Source organism: Aquarana catesbeiana, linkage group LG08, assembly GCF_042186555.1.
Source record: "Aquarana catesbeiana isolate 2022-GZ linkage group LG08, ASM4218655v1, whole genome shotgun sequence".
NCBI classification, from domain to species: domain Eukaryota; kingdom Metazoa; phylum Chordata; class Amphibia; order Anura; family Ranidae; genus Aquarana; species Aquarana catesbeiana.
The window spans coordinates 39475966-39502719 of record NC_133331.1 but is presented as its reverse complement, the minus strand read 5'-3'; the positions used below and the strand labels follow the sequence as shown (position 1 = coordinate 39502719).

The 26754-nt window shown below is 42.4% G+C and overlaps 1 protein-coding gene across 1 annotated transcript in view; it reads left to right on the top strand.

The window, feature by feature from the left end:
- The window catches only part of PTPRE (protein tyrosine phosphatase receptor type E), a 314657-nt gene that overhangs the window by 253367 nt on the left and 34536 nt on the right, over positions 1-26754 (top strand). Inside the window, exons 12-14 of the mRNA XM_073595734.1 lie at positions 11535-11670; positions 14166-14315; positions 22335-22428. Coding sequence (XP_073451835.1) covers positions 11535-11670; positions 14166-14315; positions 22335-22428 — 380 coding nt within the window. The remainder of the gene's footprint in view (positions 1-11534; positions 11671-14165; positions 14316-22334; positions 22429-26754) is intronic.

Genomic DNA, 26754 nt, shown 5'->3' with positions numbered 1-26754 from the left:
CTCAAATATAATAGCCTGCCTGGTTGGCCAGTATGGAGGTTAGAGGTAACACGACCTGACCACTAACAAGCCAGTTCATCATTTTTTAAGGCACCATTGTTATTAATTGACACTACAGAGAATATTAGAAGACATTGTAGCATAAAAAGATGGAGGTTATTAGGGATAAGTGGGTCAATTTTACAAAAATAGATTTAGAACGATATTACTTATTTTATCTTTGACAACATTTTGGCAAAATTAGCCTCACATTTTACCATACGGACTGCTTGGATGAAATATAATTGAAAAAAAAAATCAAATGAGCTTTGTTTTTTAACAAAGTCATGTGATTACCATATCAGCGCTGATCTGGTAATTATTATACAGGATTTATATAGCGCCAACAGTTTACGCAGCGCTTTACAATATAAAAGGAGACAATAAAATACAAGAGGATTAAGAGGGCCCTGCTCAGAAGAGCTTACAATCTAATAGGGTGGGGCAGGTGGTACAAAAGGTTGTAACTGTGGGGAATGAGCTGATGGAAGTGGTGAAAGATTAGAGGCGTGATAGGCTTTCCTGAAGAGATGAGTTTTCAGGGATCGCCTGAAGGTAGCAAGAGTAGGGGATAGCCGGACAGGTGGAGGTAGCGAGTTCCAGAGGATGGGAGAGGCTCTGGAGAAATCCTGGAGATGAGCATGAGAGGAGGAGACGAGAGAGCTTGAGAGTAGGAGGTCTTGAGAAGAGCGGTGGGAACGATTTGGGTGATATGTGGAGACAAGATTAGTGATGTAGCTTGGAGCAGAGTTGTGAATGGCTTTGTATGTTGTGGTTAGTATTTTGAATTTAATTCGCTGGGTGATTGGGAGCCAGTGTAGGGATTGGAGGAGAGGGGTGGCAGATACTGAGTGGTTGGTAAGGTGGATAAGACTGGCAGCAGCATTCAGGATAGACTGAAGAGGGGATAGCCTATGTAGAGGCAGTGGTAATCACATGGCTTTGTTGATAAACAAAGCTAATGCTAACCCTTAGGCTTGGTTCACACCTAAACCGGCCACGGATCGCACGGCAATGCTGTGTGTCCCTGTTCTCAGTTTCGTGGATGAATCAGGGTAGAATCTTTGCCTGAATTCGGCCCTGAAATGGAGCCAAAGACTCAGTGTACTGCGCTCCGCAGCTGCCCCGGAGATATGTGAACCGGCTCCATAGACAGCCGGTCACATTCTCCTGCTGTGCGAATTGGATTGCGGAGAAACCCACATCCATTTTGCACTAGTGTGAACCCAGCCTTAGCATTTGTTTATAAACAAATTCCGTGTCAATGCTGACATAGTGATCACATGACTTTGTTGATAAACGGAGCCTGAGGGTTATTGTTATATTTTGTCTATTCCTCAATATCAAATGTCATGTTCCCAGCTAAGGGGAAGCTGTTTTTACACAAGAACAGGCCCAGGGTAGTTGAAAGGAGCTATCTAAACCTTCTATTTTTTTAGTGATAAACAGGTATTTTGAATGCAGATTGGCATGTTAACCACCTCCCGCCCACGGTTCGTCATATGACGTCATGGATTTTGAGTGGGGATATCTGAATGATGGGTGCAGCTACAGACATCATCCAGATATCATCTTTTTCAGCCGGCGATTCTGTGCACCGTAATGACAATCATAGCAGCATTTCAGCCCCTTGATAGTTCTTACAGGCGGCGGGAGGGGACACCTCCCCTTCCTGCCACCCTCCCGTGCTTCTGAGATCAGCGAGCTGGAGAACAAATCAATCACTGCCGGAAGTTGAGCATAGAGATTTCTGGTGACTAGATGGTCCCCAGTCATATCTATGACCCTGGGAAGCCCGGGCGCGACGTTCTGATGTCACGTCCATTCTGGCGGAAGTACACAATGCCAGGGACGCGGCTGGAAAGGCCGAGACAGTTTATTTTTTTTTTATCTCAGCCTTTCCAGCCTGCCATATAGACCCCACATCTCTCAATAAAGAGGACCTGTCACGCACTATTCCTATTACAAGGGATGTTTACATTCCTTGTAACAGGAATAAAAGTGATCCAAAAAAAAAAAATTAAGAAGAAAGTGTAAAAATTAAAAAAAAAAGTAAAATAAAGAATAAAAAAAAATTTTAAAAGCCCCCGTCCCTGTGTGCTCGCGCACAGAAGCGAACGCATACGTAAGTCGCACCCACATATGTAAATGGAGTTCAAACCACACATGTGAGGTATCGCCATGTGCGTTAGAGCAAGAGCAACAATTCTAGCTCAAGTCCTTCTCTGTAATTCTAAACTGGTAACCTGTAAAAAAATTTAAAGCGTCGCCTATGGAGATTTTTAGGTACCAAAGTTTGGCGCCATTCCACGAGTGTGAGAATTTTAAAGCATGACATGTTTGGTATCTATTTACTCGGCATAACATCATCTTTCACATTATACAAAAAAAAAATTGGGCTAACTTTACTGTTTTTTTTTTTTTTTAAATTCACTAAGCTGTTTTTATTTTTCCAAAGAAAATGCATTGGAAAAATGATGGTTAAATGCCCTAAAAGAAATGTAATTTACCTTTTTTTTTTTTTATTGGTAGATGTAGCTGAGAAGGTGTATTTCTCCTATACAATGCTGGAGAGGAATGGAGGGACTAGACAGGGTTTTTACAGGATTTTCTAAACTCCTAAAGCTGGCATTCTAAAGGGCTGTGGGCAGAGCTGGATATGGTTAGTCACTGATAGGGCTATCAACATCAGCAGCAAGAGTGACAACGCTACAGTGATTGTACTGCAGAAGAATGAGCGTTGTCACCCTATTAAAGGAAATGTCCAGCCAGTGGTTCTATTGGCAAGATCAGCACGTAGTTACCAAATGTTCCAGGAGGTACTTAGAAAAACAGATGTCTCACTGATATAGGTAGCCTACGTCACATACACTAAATTGTCAAAAGTATTGGGACACCTGCCTTTACACGCACATGAACTTTTAATGGCATCCCAGTATTAGTTTGTAGGGTTCAATATTGAGTTGGCCCACCCTTTGCAGCTATAACAGCTTCAACTCTTCTGGGAAGGCTGTCCACAAGGTTTAGGAGTGTGTCTATGGGAATATTCAACCATTCTTCCAGAAGTGCAATTGTGAGGTCAGGCGCTGATGTTGGCCGAGAAGGCTTGGCTTGCAGTCTCTGCTCTAAGTCATCCCAAAGGTGTTCTATCGGGTTGAGGTCAGGACTCTGTGCAGGTCCAGTCAAGTTCCTCCACCCCAAACTCGCTGATCCATGTCTTTATGGACCTTGCTTTGTGAACTGGTCCAAATCATTTGGTGGAGGTGGGATTATGGTGTGGGGGGAGGGAGGATTATGGTGTGGGGTTGTTTTTCAGGGGTTGGGCTTGGCCTCTTAGTTCCAGTGAAGGGAATTCTTAAGGCATCAGCATACCAAGACATTTTGGACAATTTCATGCTCCCAACATTGTGGGAACAGTTTGGTGATGGCCCCTTCCTGTTCCAACATGACTGCACACCAGTGCACAAAGCAAGATCCATAAAGACATGGATGAGCGAGTTTGGGGTGCCATTAAAGTTCACGTACGTGTAAAGGCAGGTGTCCCAATACTTTTGACAATATAGTGTATGTGATTATATACTTACCATAGTTCTACTTTAAAGACCATTGCATCCTTAAAAAAATTAAAAAAAACTTAATTTCACCTTCTCCTCTGCCGCCAATATTTAGCCAAAAGATCCCAATTTTGTGGATCTCTAAATATTATACAGTACATCAGTATGTCTATTACATGCAGGAATGTATACTTGTATCCAGCGTGGACATTGCAGAAAGGGCACAACACTATAAAATGAATATATAGCATGCCAGGATATCCCATAAAACTATTTCAGGAAGGAGCCTGACCCTGGATGTCAGTGTGACATCCCGAGCTTCCATATTCTAGGACGAAGGCTTTCATTTTCACCTCCAATGCACCCTGCTTTATAAGGGAGACATTCTATACATAGGAAACAGTCCAAAGAGTGCATCCCATGTCCTACATAGAGGTCACCTACCCGTCTGTCACTTCCAGAGACTGTCTCAGCTATGCAGCTTGTCCCTGGAAATGTCCCCGATTCTTCATGTTGGCCAAGTGTGCCATAGATTATCTCTAGATCTGCGTTTTACATTCGGTTTTCATTCGTTATCGTCCTGGTATTGTCAGTGGGAGCAGCTTTGCATTTCTGCTATTATATTTACATGAAAGGAATTCTTGATGTGACCTTCACTTGCTGGGCTGTTTTCATTCTTATATCTGTCATTGTTTCTCCCTCAATTCCTGGAATGGATTCATGCTTGATAAAAAAAAAAACAACACAAAATTGAAACCTGCAGGAACGTAATACACAAAAGCCAATACATAATTTTTTGCCAAAATAATTAAATAATTATTATAATAAATAACCTATAGGATTTAGTTCTACTTTAACTATATCGCTATATAAATCGTGTATTATAATAATAATAATAATATTGCCACGTTAAATCATTCACGTTGTAACATGTTAATGGCATTTCAACAGTAATTTGCAGTCTTTTAAACCTGTAGCTCTCGTTTATAAAAATACCTGGTGATCCTGCCATCGTTCTAAAAATACCTGGTGATCCTGCCATCGTTCTAAAAATACCTGGTGATCCTGCCATCGTTCTAAAAATACCTGGTGATCCTGCCATCGTTCTAAAAATACCTGGTGATCCTGCCATCGTTATAAAAATACCCGGTGATCCTGCCATCGTTCTAAAAATACCCGGTGATCCTGCCATCGTTCTAAAAATACCTGGTGATCCTGCCATAAAACGTCTTTTTTTAAATTAATAACATTGTTTTTACCAATAATATTTACTTGATAATTATTTTGAATAAGTATTCAAATCATTACATTTATTTAAAATAATCATTTTAATCCTTTTTTGTAATAATATTTTACTATTTAAAAAAATGTTAAAGAGGAACTGCAGTCTGCTCACATAATTTGTAATAAAAACATCTTTGCCATTCTGAAGCTTCCCTCCAACCACTTTGCATATTATTTTATATATACTGCAATTCTGTACTTGCCAAATATGCTGCAGAAATATGCCAAGAAGGGAGGGGAGGGTGAGTCGTAAGAGGGCCAATGAGAGCTGCAGAGCTGAAGGTGTGCCTCTGTGTGTGTGATCTTTGAGCCACCTAAGGGCTCGTTCAGATGGATGCTGGGGGCACTAAAAACAGGGGGGCTGAGTAGCAGTTTTATGTATATTAATTATTTAACTGTATTACCATTAATTATTAAGCGTATTACATTTTAATAATAATAAAATGTTTAAAATAATTTGTTATTATAATTATTATTTCTGTAATGAATTTATACTTATTTAAGAATAACACAAAATAAAACTTAATTTATATTCATTAATGTTAAATATTTAATATTCATTTAATAATAGTAGTTATTACACAAAAGCAATCACACGATTTAACCTTTTTTGGGCAATATAGTTTAAATAATTAATATTGTTAATAATCTATTGGATTTAGCACTACTTCATAATTAAAATTAATTAGTACATCATTTTAATTAGTAATTAAAACACAAATGCAAGTACACGATTTACCCGTTTTGGGGTAATACAGTTAAATAATTAATATACATAAAACTGCTACTCGGCCCCCCTGCTTTTAGTGCCCCCAGCCCCCATCTCCCTCCACTGAGTCTGGCTGCATCCATTTTAACTGTGGGTAGCTGAAGCTGCCGTCTGTTCTCTTCCTGGATGTACACAGACACACAGAGGCACAGCCCCAGCTCTTCCGCTTTCATTGGCCCTCTTATGACTCACCCCCCCCCCCCTCCCTTCCTAGCAAACTCTCACCAGAGTGAGAGAGAGAGAGCTGTGCATGATGTCATAAGCCTAGGCTTTTTTTTCAAAACAAGAAACAGGGAGTGGGCTGTATAAGGTATAAGAAATAAAAATGTTTTTTTATTATTATTATTATACAGGATTTATATAGCGCCAACAGGTTGCGCAGTGCTTTACAACATGAGGGCAGACAGTACAGTTACAAATCAATACAGGAGGGATCAGAGGGCGCTCTGCTCGTTAGAGCTTACAATCTAGAAGTTTACTATCCAAACTTAAAACAAGGGCGGAAGATTTAATAGATGGAAAGTTGAAAATATTACCGAAAGTCTGCTTTAATGATCGTTATTAATAATAATAAAATGTTTAAAATAATTTTGTTATTATTATTTCTGTAAATGAATTTATACTTATTTAAGAATAACACACAATTTAAAACTTAATTTATATTCATTAATGTTAAATATTTACTATTCATTTAATATTAATTAGTACTTATTATTACACAAAAGCAATCGCACGATTTAACCTTTTTTGGGCAATATAGTTAAATAATTAATATTGTTAATAATCCATTGGATTTAGCACTACTTTATAATTATTATTAATTAGTACATAATTTTAATTAGTAATTAAAACACAAACGCAAGTACATGATTTACCCGTTTTTGGGTAATACAGTAAAATACTATACATAAAACTGCTACTCAGCCCCCCTGTTTTCAGTGCCCCCAGCGTCCATCTGAACGAGCCCTTAGGTGACTCAATGTGAGCCCACCATGAGGGAGATATGAGGACATTGCTGATCATTTAATGCCATTTTCCGGGTTGTTTTTTCAGGCTTCAGTATGTTGTCTGCCGTTCCCATGGAACAAGCAACCACTGAAACCAGAGGATGAGCATGAGCCAAAGAAGTCATGTTTTCCTAAGGAGATTGGCAATGGGAACCAACTTTTGATTTTTGATTTTTTGATTTTTTTTTTTTTTGATTGACTTTTTGATTTTTTGCCTCAACCAAGTTAGTTTAAGGTGCATTGAGCCTTTATAATGACACACATAAGAGTCCTTGTGTTGTCTGATTTCTGTATATTTGGATCTGAACATCGATATTTATTTTTATTTAAAATTGAAAATGCCTTTAAAGTTGAATGGAGATTTTCCAGTGTATACAGCTCTGTAATCAGTGGTGGGAGAAGTGATTTAATTTTATTTTTTTTGTTGGAAGAAGCTTTTTTATTCCATTTCATTTCATAGATTTGTATAGAGTATTGGAGAAATAAGCAACAACATCTTCTAAACATAAGAAAAAGTGATTTAGAAGGAAAGCAAAATAATTTTATACGTCTCAGATGACTTCTCCTGCATTTAGAAAATCTGTAGTAATACCAGTGTGAATGAGGCCCAAGGGGGGTGCTGGGGACAGAGGATATGAGTGGTGCTCATTATCATATACAGTAGATTACCAAAAGTATTGGGACACATGCCTTTACACACACATGAACTTTAATGACATCCCAGTCTTAGTCTGTAGGGTTCAATATTGAGTTGGTCCACCCTTTGCAGCTATAACAGCTTCAACTCTTCTGGGAAGGCTGTCCACAAGGTTTAGGAATGTGTCTATGGGGATGTTTGACCATTCTTCCAGAAGGGCATTTGTGAGGTCAGGCGCTGATGTGGACGAGAAGGCCTGGCTCCCAGTCTCCACTCTAATTCATCCCAAAGGTGTTCTATCGGGTTGAGGTCAGGACTCTGTGCAGGCCAGTCAAGTTCCTCCACCCCAAACTCGCTAATCCATGTCTTTATGGACCTTGCTTTGTGCACTGGTTCAAATCATTTGGTGGAGGGGGGATTATAGTGTGGGGTTGTTTTTCAGGGGTTGGGCTTTGCCCCTTGGTTCCAGTGAAGGGAACTCTTAAGGCATCAGCATACCAAGACATTTTGGACAATTTCATGCTCCCAACTTTGTGGGAACAGTTTGGGGATGGCCCCTTCCTGTTCCAACATGACTGCGCACCAGTACACAAAGCAAGGTCCATAAAGACATGGATGAGCGAGTTTGGGGTGAAGGAACTTGACTGGCCTGCACAGAGTCCTGATCTCAACCCGATAGAACATCTTTGGGCTGAATTAGAGCGGAGACTGCGAGCCAGGCCTTCTCGTCCAACATCAGTGCCTGACCTCACAAATGTGCTTCTGGAAGAATGGTCAAACATTCCCATAGACACACTCCTAAACCTTGTGGACAGCCTTCACAGAAAAGTTGAAGCTGTTATAAGAGCAAAGGGCGGGCCAACTCAATATTGAACCCTACAGACTTAGGATACTTTCAGACTGAGACGTTTTTCAGGCGCTAAAGGGCTAAAAATAGCACCTGAAAAACGCCTCCCTTGCAGCCCCAGTGTGAGAGCCCGAGTGCTTTCACATCGGGGCGGTGCGTTTGCAGGACGTTAGAAAAAGTCCTACAAGCCGCATCTTTCGGGCAGTGGGGGAGCGGCGTATACACCGCTCCTTCACCGCCCTTTCCATTGAAATCAATGGCCACCAATGCCGAAAGCACTTTTAACCCTTTATTCGGCCGCTAGTGGGGGTTAAAGGCGCCCCGCTAGCGGCCGAAAAGCGCTGCTATAACAGCGGTAAAGCGGTGCTAAAATTAGCGGCGCTTTACCACTAACGCCCTCTTGCCCCAGTGTGAAAGTAACCTTATGGCCTGTACACATGATCCAAATATTGTATGACAGATCGTACGACTTTTTTCGCTTAATAGTCACAAGTAGAAATTGAGGTTACTAAAGTCACGAAAATTCTCGTACGACAGAAAAAAAAATCGGAAGTGATGTCACATGTTGTAATGTATTTGTATTGTATTTTGGGATGACAACTATACTGACTGAATGAAAATCATACGATCTGTTATCGTACAAGAAAAATTTTCGTGATTGTCCAATCAAATAATATCGGATGATGTGTCCTGATCGGCTCTCGAAAGCTCTGTACTAACGATCCGATTATCGCACGATCGCGTCGAAAGCGGTATTTATCGTCCGATTTTCGGATCGCGTGTATGGGCCATAAGGCTGGGATGCCATTAAAGTTAATGTGCGTGTAAAGGCAGGCGTCCCAATACTTTTGACGATATCATGTATGATAAAAGGAGCGTCATTTATTGCACAAACACTCCACCTAGTGGCTCCAGTAGTGTAATACAACTGTGAATCGCTATGAACGCTCAGGGGCTGGTTCACACGAGATGCAGTCCAGTTTGTTTTTTATTCTGCACCAAAAATGCATGGACAGTGTTGAACATTGATTCCAATGGCCCTGGTTCACACCAGTGCAGTCAACAAAAGTAACGCATGTTGCATTTTTGCTGTATGGAGTGCAAGAAAATGCATAAAAAATGCAGCGGAACGCCCATGTCCTGATTTGTGATGAAGAAAAAAAAGGGGGAGGGGAAGACACCAGAACGCATGAAAGACACATCAAAAATACACAAGAACGCATCAAAAACACGCATGCAGAAAGTCATCTGTAACACAAAGGTTACTGTTTGGAATTCTGAACAGGGACCCCATTATTAAGGCATGTGAGGTCCTCTTCAGCCCCTAAAGTATATCTAAAGGCAAAACTTTTTTATTTACAGTAAAGACGGGTTATAATCCCAAGCGTTTTTTTTTTTTTTTTTTTTTTTGCCAACTGTGTCCCATTCTGAAAGTTTCTCTTCACTTCCTGTCCCATAACCAAAACAGGAAGTGAGAGAAAAGCCATCCAAAGCGATGGAATCCCCGTTTGTCACCAGAACTGGTATCCCTTTGGAAGATTTCCCTCCATTCCTGTTATGGTGACAACCCAAAAACGATAAGCGATAACGGTCACCGGGACAAAATGTAGAGAGAGGGTGAACCCTCCTAAAGGGGGCACAGACAGCAATAAAAACCTAAAGGGCGCTCTAATCCCGCTCTGTCCAAAATGCAAAAAAAAAAAAATCCCTAGTTCTAGACTGCTATTGGTCAATACAAGGGCTGCTACTGTTGACCTGCTTCTGAAAATTTTAGTTGCCTAATTGTTTTGGTGACTCTCTGGCTGTAATCTATTAAGTCATTGATGAAAGAACAATCACCCCGATCAGAAAAGTCAGAAAAAAAAGTAAGAAGTCTGTTCCGCAAGCTTCTGGGTAACTGACTCAAAGTACTGAAGCTATACTGGTAGGAGGGGCAGACTGGCAACTCATGGGGCCCCCGGGCAATAGGAGAAGATTATAGGCCCCCCGGGCAATAGGAGATTATGGGGCCCCCGGGCAATAGGAGATTATGGGGCCACACAGTATACACACACACACATACAGTATACACACAGACATACAGTATACACACACAGTATACGCACACAGTAAAGGTATTGGGGCAGCTATAATCTTGGGATTAAAAAAAAAAAAAAAAAACAGATTTTTACATACCGTCCCTGGTTTTATTGAGGCTGGCAACCCTGATGGGGCCCCTTAGTGGCATGGGGCCCTCGGGCAGTGCCTGAGTGCCCGAATGGTCAGTCCGCCCCTGACTGGTAGCATCTAGTGGTGGAAAGGTATTACTGCAGGGGACAGCTTCAGATTGAGAGTGAATATTGGAGAAAAAGCTGATGATTTTATTTATTTATTTTTATTTTTATATGGCTGTTAATTTCATTTTATTTATTTTTTATATTTTTTAGCCGGGGTTCTGCTTTTAAAATGTTGTTCATACTGAAGTCTTTATGAGCTTATCAAAAACAAGTGAACTAGAGATAACAAGCTAATAAATACTATTATTATTTTTGGACTTTGCAGTTTTTTTATTAACCATCTAATACATTTTTTGGACACTGCGCTTTATGTTTATTGCCACCCGCTGGCATACCTCCCAACTTTTTGAGATGGGAATGAGGGACACCTATATGCAGGCATAGAACACACCCCTTGCCACGCCCCCTTAAAGGAGAATTTCACAAAAAAAAAACAGATTGGTTAAACCCACAAGTGCTTTTTTTTTTTTTTTTTTTTTTTACAACTACTATTCCTTTATATTGACTTTTGGAGTTTACAAATGCAGCAATTTGGGAATCAGATGGAAGGTTTAGCGATGGAAAACACTTTTTGATAGATAAAAAGTGCATTTTATATACATCTATATAGATCAGACCAAAATGAGGGACAAATGAGGAGGAAAGAGGGACAGAGGGACATTGCTCCAAATCAGGGACAGTTGGGAGCTATGGCCACTGGAGATATCTGATGGTATCTTTTTACATATTTGCTTGTGAGCACTTTAGAGTTATTTTATGTGACTGTATTCAATTTTGCATGTTCATATGTTAATTAATCCGCTAGGGACATCTAGTGGTCATTCATAATATTGCACTTTTTTTTTTTTTGCACTTTATGATGTCAGCGCATTATTAACTAGTAACGTGCGTGATTCATCACACTTTTTTCTTCAAGTTTAGTTTTTTTTTAAACCTCACAACGAGCAGCCCCTAACAATAAGATAACCGCACAATACAAATTATATATTTGCGCAGGTAAGGGAATGACATAAGGTCTATTCCCCTAGTTTTACATAATAAATACTAATGTTTAATTCTCATCAAACAAAAGAAAGCAATAGGATCAGTCTATTAAACCTGCACATCTTTGTGTTTTCCAGTGCTGGTGTTGGGCGGACGGGAACCTTCATCGTCATAGATGCCATTATAGACATGATGAATGAAGAAAAGAAGGTGGACGTGTTTCACTTTGTTTTGAAAATCCGAAGCCAGCGGCCTCAAATGGTTCAGACTGATGTAAGTAGAATACTACTATTAAATAAGTTTACTCCTAAAATAAATAAATAATAATTTTAAAAAAAGAAGGCGTTTCATGAGCGTTTTTTTGAAGCTCCACCAACGCCTGTCCAAATTGTGTGCATTGCAGCGCCCAGTGTTGTTCACATGGTTCCGTTGCATCAAAAATTGAACCCAACGTGTCCTTCGCCAGGCTTTGCCGCTTCTCAAACGCTTCCACTGAGGTCAAAGTAAATGCACTACAAATGCTGCTATGGCGTTACGTGTTTGAGATGTGTTTAGAAAGCATTACTAGCTGAGATGTAATACAAAAATCCATACAATAAAAATAAAAACCACATAGGGGCGTCTAGCAAGTGTTTTTTAGTATGACGCGAACGCATCAAAACACACCATTAACGCATCTTAACACATTAGGTGTGGTAATGGGGCGTTCCAATTTCTTTGCATGTCTAAATGAACCACTAACCTTTCCTGTTTCTGTGCCCAGACTTTGGACATCAAATTATTTAGAAGCAGTTACAAACCTTAAGACCCCTTTCACACTGAGGCGCTTTACAGGCGCTACAGCGCTAAAAATAGCGCCTGTAAAGCGCCTCTCCTGTCTCTCCAGTGTGAAAGCCCCGAGTGCTTTCACACCGGAGCGGTGCGCTAGCAGGACGGTAAAAAAACTCCTGCAAGGCGCATCTTTGCAGCGATGTAGGAGCGTTGTGTACACTGCTCCTAAAGCGCCCCTGCCCATTAAAAACAATGGGGCTGCAGCGGCGATTTGCGGGTGGCTAAAACGACAGTAAAGCGGCGCTAAAAATAGCGCCGCTTTACCATCGACGCCTGCCCCAGCGTTAAAGTGACGCTCGTCTTAGCAGCGCTTTATCGCTGTTTAAGGGGCGCTTTTAACCCCCCCCCCGCTAGTGGCTGAAGAAGGGGTTAAAAAACGCCCGTGTTGCGGCACTTCCAAAACGATTTTCAGGCGCTTCGGAAGCGCTGCCCATTCATTGCAATGGGCAGGGGCGTTTTGGGAGCGCTAAATTCAGCGATCCCAAACCGCCCCAAAGATGCTGCTTGCAGGACTTTTCCTAACGTCCAGCAATCGCACCGCCCCAGTGTGAAAGCACTCGGTCTTTCACATTCGGGTGGCATGGGAGGCATTTTTCAGGTGCTTTACGGGCCCTATTTCTAGCGCTAAGACGCCTGAAAACTGCCTCAGTGTGAAAGGGCTCTTAAAGCTGAATTCCAGATATAGATATTTTATATATCTTGGACCAATGTGACTATGCACCTACCTGACCAATCCCCCTGGAAGCTGGAAATGACTGTAGTAGGCACAGCTACTACAGTGATATCCATGATCTTCTGCGCCCCGTGTCAAGTGGTTGCCCTGCTGCCTGAATGCAGGAAGACGCTTGCTTAACACTCTTTGCATTTTCTCAATAAATACGATGGCTTCTTTGATTGGACAAGGTGGAAAGGCAGGGTGGTGACCTCATGATATCCACCTAACCCTATTGGAGAATGCCTCGCATTCATTCAGAAATTGCGCAGCGTTCTCTTAATGTCGCCCATGATGAGCAAGCAGCCTCTTGAGTACACAATGCAGCAGGGCAGTCGCCCAGAAACTGGTGGATTTCCAGCTTCCAGGGGGATCAGCCAGGTATGGTATAGACCAGTGATGGTGAACCTTGGCACCCCAGATGTTTTGGAACTACATTTCCCATGATTCTCGTGCACTCTGCAGTGTAGTGGAGCATCATGGGAAATGTAGTTCCAAAACATCTGGGGCGCCAAGGTTCGCCAGCACTGGTCTATACATAGTTCAAGTTGGAGACATGCAACGATGAACAAATATCCCTACCTGGAAATGAAAGGCGTTGTTTTTCCAGAGTTTGGCTTTAATTATACAGACATGTTATCAGCGCGTACAGTTTATTATCCTGTAGTCAAGTTTAAAGTGGTTGTAAACCCTTATATACACCCAGTGAAAGCGACTGGCCTCAGTTAATACACAATCTCCCTACATAAGTTGTACCTGTTTATTTGAAATCTTCTCTTCTTGACATCTGTTCAACTTTCATACTTTATAAAGCTTGTTTGAGCTGTCAGACAGAAAAGGGGGCAGAGAACTGACATTACACACTGCAGAGCTCCGTAAGGAGAGCTCTGAGAGCTGATTGGAGGAAAGGGACACCCCCCCTTTAGACAGCACACAGGGACAGAGCTGAGGCTGTCAATTACAGGCTGTGTGCTGGAGCTTCCTCCCCTGTCACCTTTTTTTTCTCTTGGTGTCAGGAAAACTTGTCAGAAGTGATTCATGCTGATAGCAGATGAACGAAGCAGCAGACAGAAATTACACTGCACTCTGGATTGAGACAAATGCACACTATAGAGGGATGTGCTTTGTTCATATTTCATGTCTGAGGTTTACAATCACAAGAATGTATAGTATAAACATCAATAGCCCATTTCATCAGTTCCCCTCCCATCCCACATTGTTTTAGATGCAGTATTCATTCATCTACCAAGCCTTACTCGAATACTACCTCTATGGAGACACAGAACTCGATGTGGCCTCTTTAGAAAAACACCTTCAGACTCTGTACAGCCCAGCACCTCACTTTGAGAAAACCGGCCTGGAGCAGGAGTTCAAGGTACGTTCTACACATGTATAGTGGCTGTCTATATATATTTTATTTCAATAGTTATTATGGTCAAAGCTATTGCATATGAATATTTCAGCCACTGGGTGGGGCTCTAGGCTAGTATTCTTCCTTTTAAAAGCCTGTTGTTTACAGAGTTCAGTAAACCCACAACAGTAAAATCAGTCTATGTTGGGGTTGCCACCTTTTCTTCAAGTCAAACCCGAACACTTTAGCAGCACACAGCAATTTTTTTATTTTTTTTTGTAGTATAAACTATACATATATTTTGTTATTAAATAACATTTCTAATCATATGAAGTTACTAGTAAGAGTCCCCCTTTACATCAGAGTCCACAGAGTTTCCCTTTACATCTGAACTCGCAGAGTTCCCTTTCACTGTAAGGGGGGACTCTGCGGACTCTGATGTAAGGGAGAACTCTGGGGACTCTGACATAAGGGATGCTCTGGGAACCCTGATTTAAGGGGGAACACTGAGAACTCTGATGTACGGAGAGGACTCTGATTGAAGGGGGAACACTGTGGCTTCTGGTGTAAAGGAGAACTCTGATGTAAGGGGTGCTCTGAGAACCCTAATTTGCCTTAGTGTACTCACTCAGAGGCAGGAGAGAGAAGGGGGGAGACTTCAGTCACAGACAGGGATGGATGGTGAGCTCACCCACCCCTTGGCAGTCAGCAAATCTCATTAAGATATATCTGAGGCTGCTGGACTTCTGGACTGTTGAAAAATGAATACAGCAGATATACAGTAGGTGCTGAGAAAAAAAATTAAAAAATATCCAATTTGTTTACAGTGCACAGTTTAGTGAGGGATGCTGAAGAGTTGTAACAGTGGGTACCCATCACTACCACCTATTGGTGCCCATCACTGCCACCTATTGGTGCCCATCAGTGCCCATCACTGCCACCTATTGGTGCCCATCAGTGCCCATCACTGCCACCTATTGGTGCCCATCAGTGCCCATCACTGCCAACTATCGGTGCCCCTCAGTGCCCATCACTGCCACCTATCGGTGCCCACCAGTGCCGCCTCATCAGCGTACATCATTGATGGAGAAAAATTACCTGTTTGCAAAATTTTATAACAAAATATAAAAAAAATATCATTAAAAAAAAAAAATTCTGTCTTTTTCAATTTTTTTTAACAAAAACTAAAAACCACAGAGGTGATCAAATACCATCAAAAATTTGTGGGAACAAAATGATAAAAATTTCGTTTGGGTACAGTGTTGTATGACCGCGTAATTGTCATTCAAAGTGCGACAGCGCTGAAAGATGAAAATTGGTCTGGACAGGAGGGGGGTTTAAGTGCCCAGTAATTTACATACATAATGCATTGAAATGTTAAAGATGTCAAATAAAACCGACACAGACACTTAGGTCTCATTTACACTGGGGGCAGCCCTCGCTATCCCTCTGAAAAGCCTGCACCCCTGTGTCACACACCCCATGCATTGCATGCAGTTGCGGTGCATCCTAATTCACTTGTATGGGCTGCGTTTGGCGGCGGTGCAATAGGGGAAATCATTTGTGCGACAGAGCGTTGTGGCCACGGCATATACAACTCCATCAGGCTGCTGTAGTAGGTAAAAGGGGTGGGCTGGGAGGAGGGATTGTGGCTCAACCTCTTAATTTTACTGCCCTCCGGCTGCATATGTGATCAAGCCCTTAGGGAAAATTTCTCTGCACCAGTCTACATTATCTTTAGTATGTACGCTTGTGTATTTGTATGTTTTGTTGCTGTGATACCTGTTATTATGCTGCAGTATTATTCCTCTCCCAGGGTAATGCTCCCTGTCCCTGAGAATACGCCTCTCTAGGAATGTCTCTAGCTGGAGTTGGGCAACAGTGTTTAGTAATTAGGCCGGCAGCAAAGCTGGATCTGATCTGCACATCAGGATTCTGTTCTATGACATTACAGCTGCATACCAGATCCGGCTCGGCAGACGCCAGCTGGACACAGTACAGCTCCATGACAAAGCTCTGCATTGTGTGCCCGGCCCGGCTTACTTCTTTGTACAGTGAACACATTTCCATGTTCATCAGAGATCCTGTCATTGGATGATTGTGCGTCTACCGGGAAATCCACAGCTGTTCTGTGCCAGGTGCCCATGTCACATGCAGGACTCTGTCTGATCTCCATGGAACCTTACAGCCTAAAGCAAACCTGACAACCATTAACCACATTCAACTTTACCCCCTTCCTGACCAGAGCACTTTTTGCAATTTTTGCGTCGCTTTAACTGACAATTGCGCGGTCGTGCGACATTGCACCCAAACAAAATTCACGTCCTTTTTTTTCCCCCACAAATAGAGCTTTCTTTTGGTGGTATTTGATCACCTCTGCTTTTATTTTTTGTGCTATAAACAAAGAAAAGAGGGACAATTTTGAAAAAAAAAAGCAATATTTTTTTACCTTTTGCTATAATAAATATCCCCCAAAAATATATATAAAAATTTTTTTCCTCAGTTTAGGCCGATACGTATTCTTCTACATATGTTTGTTAAAAAAAAAAATCGCCATAAGCATATATTGATTGGTTTGCGCAAAAGTTATAGTGTCTACAAAATAGGGGATAAATTTATGGAATTTTTATTATTAATTTTTTTTATTAGTAATGGCGGTGATCTGCGATTTTTATCGTGACTGTGACATTATGGTGGACACATCGGACAATTTTGACACTATTTTAGGACCATTGTCATTTATACAGCGATCAGTGCTATAAAAATGCACTGATTACTGTGTAAATGGCAGGGAAGGAGTTAAACACAAGGGGGCGATCAATGGGTTAAGTGTGTCCTAGGGAGTGATTCTAACTGTGGGGGAATGGGCTGCCTAGGACATGACAGCGATCACTGCTCCCGATTACAGGGAGCAGTAGATCTCTGTCATGTCACTAGGCAGAACGGGGAAATGCCTTGTTTACATCTCCCCGTTCTACCTCTCCACACCGCAATCGTGGGCTGCCGGCGAGCATCAAGTTCCCAGGACCCGCGGGCATGCCCGATAGGCGGCAAATTTAAAGGGATGTACCTGTACGCCCATTTGCCTGCCTGTGCCATTCTGCTGATGTATATATCTGTGTGTGGCGGTCGGCAAGCGGTTAAAAATGTTTAAATGGGATCTCTGCAGAGAGAAATACGGGGTGACTTTTGCTGACCTACATTTAAGTATACTCAGATGGTACTAAAGGCATTGGATCAGCAAAACAGCCAGGCAGCTTGCGTTTTCAGAAGGGGCGAACAGCAATGGTAGCCTCAAGTATATCCACTTGCCAAAGAAAAAGCAAGAAGGTGGGACTTTAAATGAAGTACGCGGTGGGCCAAAATATTGTAATGAATACAAATTGTATTAATAGGTCTACATATCTACAAAATGTTCTGGTACTCTATACCACAGTTTCACATGTTAATAATTTATAATCAATAGAATTTATATATAAACATACAGAAATGGGTACCTGCATAAGTCTATGGTTCCTCTAATCCCTATCATTAAAATAAGAATGAAAATTGCCAGATAAAAATCTGGGTTACATATATAATACAAATTGGGTTCATAAACAGTCCACAAGAAAAATAGTAACACATGATTGATATTGGAACCCGACATCTAATGACATCTAAAGTAATTTCATAGTTCATGAATGGAATCCACAGTAAACTGATATAATATATTTACACATAATTGATATTAGAACATTGTCAGAAACCATGAAATCAGACCGAGACAGAAGTACAGTTAAATCACGCTTGTTTAATAATAAAAGTAAAAAGAACAAACGTAGTCAAATCATAGCCAAAGTTCAGTAACCGCAAACGGATAGTCAGCCAAGCCAGAAGTCAGGGATCAATGTAGTGGAACAGCAAGCAGAATCTGGATCCAGAAGGGATGTCAGCAAAGCAAGTCTTTAAACAGGAATGCAGGAGATAGGCTCTGTGATGTTGACCAAGGTGAAGGCAGAGAAGCTTTGGGCTGGACGGCTTAAGTAGGCAGGACTGACGAGCAAGATATCATCAATAGCTGAGTAACTGTGGAGAGAGATGGGAGCTGGCAATTAGCCGACAGCTGAGCGGCCAGCTCTGAGAAGGAAGGGCTGAGCCTGGTTCTGACAAGTACCCCCTCCTCAATGACCCCTCCCCCTTGGAGGCCCAACAGGCTTGAGGGGAAAACGTCTATGGAAATTGCGGAGGAGGACAGGGGCATGTACCTCCGAGGATGAGACGCAAGAGCGTCCCTCCGGACCGTATCCCTTTCAATGCACCAGGTACTGTATGTGCCAGCTCTGAGAAGGAAGGGCTGAGCCCAGCCCTGACAAACATGACATCTGTTGGCTCTACGCGTTTCGTGACTTGACGTCACTCGTGTAATATATATCTGCAATGACATATACAATAGGAAATCCTAATTGGTCTAGTATGGTCACAAATATTGGGAATGACAAAGGGGAAACCTCATATGTTACTTACAGGGTATCTATGTGTTAATGGTATGGTACTGTGGGCCATGGGTCTTCCTATATATCCACTTGCCGACCACGCACCATAGCTTTACTGCTAAAGTGTAGGCCTGCTGCACAAATTCACATATATATATATATATATATATATATATATATATATATATATATATATATATATAATGGTTCTGCTCTTCAGGGTAGAGGGCGCGCACATGGCCGGCACGCCACTTGTGCTGTCATTGGTCACAGCACAAGCCGGTCAGCGGGTGCCAGCCAATGGATGACCCCTGGCTGATCGGCAAGGAGAAAGACGGGACAAAGCTCTGTCTATGTAAAAAAAAGCAGAGCTCTGTCCTGTCAGCAGGGATGTGCTGGTTTTTGTTTCCCTGTAAAGCAGGTAATAAAATCCAACACATGCCTTTGATCGCCCTAGATGTTTAACCCCTTCCCAGCCAGTCTCATTAGTACTGCGACTGTGTATATTGTTAGCACCGATCACCGTATTAGTGCCACGGGATCCCACAAAGTGTCAAAAGTGTCACTTAATGTCCCACTATGAGTGGCTGATCGCCGCCATTAGTAGTATAAAAATGAATAACAATTCCAGTATTTATCCAATAGTTTGTAGACGCTATAACTTTTGCAAAAATCAATCAATATACGCTTATTGGGATTTTTTTACCAAAAGTTTGTAGCAGAATACATATTGACCTAAACTGATAAAGAAATTTGATTTTTTTAATTTGTTATTTATATGGATATGTTTTATAGCAGAAAGTAAAAAATATTGTTTTGGTTTTTTTTTTCAAAATTGTCGATCTTTTTTTGTTTATAGCACAAAATAAAAACCGCAGAGGTGATCAAATACCACCAAAAGAAAGCTCTATTTGTAGGAAAAAATGACATCAATTGTATTTGGGTACAGTGTTGCATGACTGCACAATTGTCAGTTAAAATAACGCAGTGCCGTATCGCAAAAGATGGTCTGGTCATGCAGGGGGGTAAATCTTCCGGAGGTCAAGTGGCTACATTTGAATATGTAGACAATATACTGTATGTACATATAGTAGGGTTGAACCGATACCGGTATCGGTGCTGATAGCGAGTATTTGCACAAGTACTCATACTGGTGCAAATGCTCCGATACCTGAAACTGATACCTTTGTTGTGCGATTTGAGCCCATACAAAATGTATGGGCTCAGATCGCACTGCAAAGAATCTCATGCGCTTTGAACAGAAATGTGGTGCATTTCCTGCCTGAATCGCATGTGGTTTCCCGCACTGCTCCTGTGCGAACCCAGGCTTGTCACAGTGACTTCAGCCTGGGTTCACACAGGAGCAGTGCAGGAAACCGCATGTGATTTTGGACAGGAGACGCACTGCATCTCTGTTCAAATCACATACGATTCTTTGCAGTAGGATTTGAGCCCATTCATTTTCTATGGGCACAAATCGCCTTGCAAAGGTATTGGTACTCTGTATCGGCGAGTACGTGACCGAAAGTATCTGTACTAGTACTTGATAAAAAAAACAGTATTGATGCAACCCTAATATATAGTAAATGTAGTAAATGTATATACAGTATATGTAGACAGTCTGGGGTGGATTTACTAAAGGCAAATAGACTGTGCAAAACAAATGGGATGAAGCTTCGCTTTGCAAAGAATACCCAATCACATGCAAGGAAAATGAAAAATGGCATTATTGCTTGCACATGATTGGATGATTGAAGTCAGCAGAGCTTCACTACATTTACTAAGCTCTGGAGCAAATGCACTTTGACAGTCTATTTGCCTTTAGTAAATCCTCCCCCCATGTGTATATACAGTATATGTAGTGTATGTGTAGCACCCTCCTAGGTGGGTGCTAGGATTGGATAGATAGATTTAGTGTTGGCTCGCTGTATTTTTGATACATAAACTTAGTTGCCTCACTGTAGTCATTGAGGCTGTCATTGGTTTGATAAGGTAAATTTATTTTCTCACTGTAATCAGTGTAGCTGCACTCTGCTAGTCAGGTCTATTCAGTGTGCTCAACTGCTGCCAGTCTAATAGCTCCTTCTACATCCAGAGAGCTTAAGATGTTTCTGGATGATAGGTGTGGAGCTATACGGATGACAACATGAATATTCATACAGCCCTGGTCAGTCTCAGAGAAGCAAGCTCTGAAGGCGTGCTGGCAGACTGTATACATTCTGTGAGCACACTGAGCTCTGGGTCTTTTTCCTGGAGAGGATTAGTCCAGCCTGGAGGGCACGCTGCCCTCCCGGGCAATGGTGCTATATGTCTGCTGACGTAAGGCCTCAGGTGGGCGACCTGTCTGGGGTGCTGAGACCATGGGAGACCTGACTGAGGGGCTGTCTGCTGAAGATGTGGTCTGGTACCACTAGAGGGTGTCGCTTGGAAGTTGGAAGGAGGCAACCAGCTATCCCTGGCCCTTGAGTACAGATGGTTCTATGAGATCTTAGAGACGTTTGGGCTTCTGCCACCCCACCCCCTGCTATAGAGAGTCAGCTGTGGGTCTAGTTGAAGGGGACATTGGCTGGTGTTCTGAAGAGCTTAGCCCATTTATTCCCCCTCTAAAGGGACTCTGCTCTTGTGGCTCTAAGGAAGGAGCTGGCAGGTAACTACTAATGTTCCAGAGCTTACATCTACTTTTGGTTGCAAGCACATACTTTACTACAGCTTGTCCAGAAAAAAGAATACTTTAGTCCTCAAGTTGTACATAGTATTCTACTCAATTCCCTCAAACCTATCCAAGTTCTCCAAAAATAAAAACAACACCACCCCTAGATTGGTCATTGAAGGAAGGTGTGAGTGAGCCTTTGTGCCTGGCTGCGGGGCAAAGCATTTGTGGAGGATCTGGGCAATGCTCCTGCGGCTCCTATGGGAGTAGCACTACATATGTATATTCAATATATGTACACGATATAAGTTTACATAGTATATGTATATACAGTATATGTAGACAATATATGGGCTTGTGTACACAGAAAGGGGGGTTTGGCTCATAGAGAATTAAATCCCAATGTTACTGGGCACAAGGGTGGCACAGGTGCAACATACAATCTGCTGCCAAGAGCCTTGTAAAATCAATCACAGACTGAAATACGCGGCTGCTGGGCTTCCCTGAACATGTATGGCCTTAAACACCATTACTGCTCAGAACAGTGTACAGCTGCCACATGTTTCATCCCGTTATTGAGGGGTATGGACAGCTAGGCTGTGCAGCAAAGGGCTGGACGATACTGGACGTCCAACAGCCAAGAAATGAGGCAGATTCTATTCTTCTAATGCACCCTGTGAGAAGCTCACAGTGTGCAGTGAAAATAGTAGAAGCATTCTCAGTACAGGAGAGAAGCCCGCACAACTGTGCCAGACTGAAGAGAAGGCTGTAGGTCAGACTTACTCAGGCCATGATGCCAACCAGCAGGTTATTCTATAGATTTAGCAAAGGAAGGGTTTGATTTTCTTCTTAATAACAGGCCTGTAGTCCAGTTTTCCAGTATTATAATCCCAGAATGTGATTTCTCTGTATTTCTAGAAGCTGACAAATGTCCGAATAATGAAGGAGAACATGAGGACCGGAAACCTGCCAGCAAACATGAAGAAAGCCAGAGTCATCCAGATCATCCCATGTAAGTAGTGCCAACACCCATCTACCCACCACATTCACAGAACCTTCTCCGTCCCTCCCTGCTCCATCCTTCCCTGCTTCGCCCTTCCCTGCTCCTTCCTTTCCTGCTTCGTTTTCCTGCTTCGTTTTCCTGCTCCGTCCCTCCCTGCTCCGTCCTTCCCTGCTCCGTCCTTCCCTGCTCCGTCCTTCCCTGCTCCGTCCTTCCCTGCTCCGTCCTTCCCTGCTCCGTCCTTTCCTGCTCCGTCCTTTCCTGCTCCGTCCTTTCCTGCTTCGTCCTTTCCTGCTTCGTCCTTTCCTGCTTCGTCCTTCCCTGCTCCGTCCTTCCCTGCTCCGTCCTTCCCTGCTCTGTCCAAAACTGATAAATACAACTGGGGATTGTCCCCTGGGACAGCTCTGTGTACTCCAACATCTAAAATCTTCAATAAGTCCCAGCATGAGTGTCCTGGTGCCCCCTGTATGTGCATTGGTCCACTGCACTTATATTTACATTTTAATTTATATTGACAGCTCCAGGCAAACCACTACATACAACGTTATAACACATTTACACATACATGGTACTAATACATATACACAGACAGTTATAATACATATACACATACATGGTACTAATACATATACACAGACAGTTATAATACATATACACATACATGGTACTAATACATATACACATAGACAATTAAACTACATATACACAGTTAAAATACATATAATCTACACACACAGTTATAGTACATATACAAAAGACCACTATAATACATATACACATATACACAATTATAATACATATACACATTTATAATACACATACACATTTATAATACACATACACAGTTATAATACATATACATGTAACCATGGCGTTAGCACTACTGACAAACAATCCGCCAAATCACCCCACTGCCAGACTTCATACATCCTTTCCAGAGACAATGAACAGTCTTTTGCAAGCTTTGTTTTTGTTGTTTTATTGGGGGGTACAACTTGGATAGGGATTGGGATATGGGATACCCATAGAATTCATCATTGCCATCATATTTAAAGATTCCAATACACTTTGAATAAAGTTAGAGCCTGAAGATTGAATGTGCATAATAGACTAGATATAAATCTTCCCCCATATCTTCATGCAGACTACTTTTTCTAATGCCGCGTACACACGGTCGGACTTTTCGTCTACAAAAGTCCAACAGACGCCGACGGACCAAATCTGGCGGACAATCCGATCGTGTGTGGGCTTCCCCGGACTTTCAGCGGACTTTTCCAGCCGCAAATCTGACGGACTTTAGATTTGGAACTTGCTTCAAATCTTTACGTCGTAACTACGCTGGACCCAGAAATCCGCTCGTTTGTATGCTAGTCCGACGGACAAAAACCCACGCTAGGGCAGCTATTGGCTACTGGCCATCAACTTCCTTATTTTAGTCCGGTGTACGTCATCACGTACGAATCGATCAGACTTTTGTGTGATCGTTTGTAGGTAAGTCCGTTCGTTAGAAAGTCCGCCAAAAGTCCGTCGAAAGTCTGTCGGACTTTTGTAGCTGAAAAGTCCGACCGTGTGTACGCAGCATAAGAGTTCTCCACCCATCACCGTGTGTGGGATAGAAACATCACTTTTGACCGTGTAAAAGCAATGGTCTTAGATATCTTCACCTCCTGCCCAAACTTTCTTCCTCCTGTACAGACTTGTAGTTGCTAATTGAAGTATGACACATCCTCTTCTATTGGGTAGTATGAACTCACTCTGAATAAGCCCCTCTACTGGCTCTGGTGACTCGCTGCTACTAGGCCTGAGGCCTGCAGAACCTCTCTCCAAAGGCCTAGTAGGTTAAAAGCCTGTCTTCTAGCAAATGGACTACTCCTCCGGCCACACTGATTTGACACAGATCCCCACAGTCTCTTCTCTGATCCAGGACTCCTCATCATCCACCGTGTGCATGATGAAGACTCTGCTAATGACCGTGTAGAAGCAGAGTTCCCTCACAGACTTCCTGGCACCTCCAGCCCTCCACTGTGGTAACACTCACTGACCTTCCAGCCCTGAGTCCTTTATGAGGAACTTGTCCGGACCATGAGTCCTGACAGCTTCTCCTGCCCCTCTGCTCCAGGAGTTCCCTGCCACCAACCGCGTGGTGACAGAGACATTGCCAATGACCGTGTAGAGGCAATATTCCTTCCCAGCTCTCCCTGGGCCTCCTCCTGCGATCGGTACACCCCCCCCCCCCCCAGACGGGGTGTCCTCCTGCGGCTGTCTAGCACTCCATTCCTCACTTCACCCAGTCGACTTCTCCTCCCCAGTGACATGTGACCTCAGCTCATATAGGAGGCCCGCCCCCTGCCAACACCAGATAGGGATTGGTCAGGGTTCCCACATGTGCTGCCTGCCACTCCAGCTCTTGGCCCAGCCTCTCCTCCAGAACATTCTCCCTGGAAGCAGGGGAGGCGCCTCAGAACTGGAGCACAAGTGATCACACCCACTGCTACTCTGACCACTCCCAGCCCCTAGATCAAAACTGACAAATTTGCCTGTGCTGAACAAACCCTATTAATATACCCAACTGTCCCTGATTTCAAGGGACTGTCCCTTATTTGGAGCAATGTCCCTCTGTCCCTCATTCCTCCTCATTTGTCCCTCACTTTGGTCTGATCTATATAGTTGTATATAAAATGCACTTTTTATCGTTCAAAAAGTGTTTCCCAGTGCTAAACCTTTCATCTGATTTCTAAATTGCTGCATTTGAAAATTCTAAAAGCCAATAGTAAGGAATAGTAGTGGTAAAAAAAGCACTTGTGGGTTTAACCGATCTTGTGTTTTTGTACAATTCTCCTTTAAGGGGGCGTGGCACGGGTGTGTCCTATGCCTGCATACTTTTGCTGATAGGTGTCCCTCTTTCCCATCTCAAAAAGTTGGGAGGTATGATATAACCCATACTAGCACCTACCTATTGGTAGAGGGTGCTACATACATATACACAGTAATAATACATATACACAGTTATAATACACATACACAGTTATAATACATATACACAGTTATAATACATATACACACACACAGTTATAATACATATACATATAGCCTTCATGCACACTGCCTCTAAACTCCTCTAAAAGCCTATGTGTATATATAGGAGGGGCATTTAAAGGAGTTGTAAAGGCAGAAGGTTTTTTATCTGAATGCATTCAGATAAAAAACCTTCTGTGTGTAGCAGCCTCCCCAGCACCCCCCTAATACTTACCTGAGCTCCATCTCTGTCCAGCGATGTCCACGAGTCCCTCGGCCATCCGGGACTCAGAGTCCCTCCTGATTGGCTGAGACACAGCAGCGGCGCCATTGGCTCCCACGGGTGCCAATCCAAGTCAGTTCTTAAATCAGGAGAGGGGGGGGATACAAACGGAGCTGCAGCTCAGCTCGGGTGCCCCCCATAGAAAGCTGCTTGCTGTGGGGGCACGCGACAGGAGGGAGGGGCCAGGAGCAGTGAAGAGGGACCTGAGAAGAGGAGGATCAGGGCTGCTCTCTGCAAAACCAACTGCACAGAGGAGGCAAGTATAACATATTTGTTATTTGAAAAAAAAAAAAAGAAACAAGCCTTTACAATCACTTTAAGGGTAGAAAAAAAAGTCAAACGCAACAGCTACGGTGTGCATGAGGCCATAAACCATTATATTTCATAGACACGTATACCACTATAATACATATACACATACACAAGTATAACACATATGCACACACAGGCCGTTGTAATACATACTGTGTAAACATAGATCATTGTAATTCATATACACAGTTATAACAAATATACTGCAGGTGAATTCTTTTCCCCCTCTGAAAGATTCCACAGGACACATAAAGGATGAATCTCCCCAGTGGGGACACAGATGACAATAAAAACCTGACGGGGTTGTAACACTTCCACACTATACCCAAATCTAATAAAAGTTTTGACATTGGATATATAGTACATTACTTAAGTATGACCACCAAAAACAGTATTTTCTCTTTGTGCCCCATTTAGGAGTGTGGTGTAATTGCATATGGAAATATCGTTTGTTGAATGTACTATGGTTATGCTATAGCTGTATGGAACTACTATGACTATACTATAGCTGTATGGATGTACTATGACTATACTATAGCTGTATGCAACTACTATGACTATACTATAGCTGTATGGAACTACTATGACTATACTATAGCTGTATGGAACTACTATGACTATACTATAGCTGTATGGAACTACTATGACTATAGTATAGCTGTATGGATGTACTATGACTATACTATAGCTGTATGGATGTACTAGGACTATACTATAGCTGTATGGAA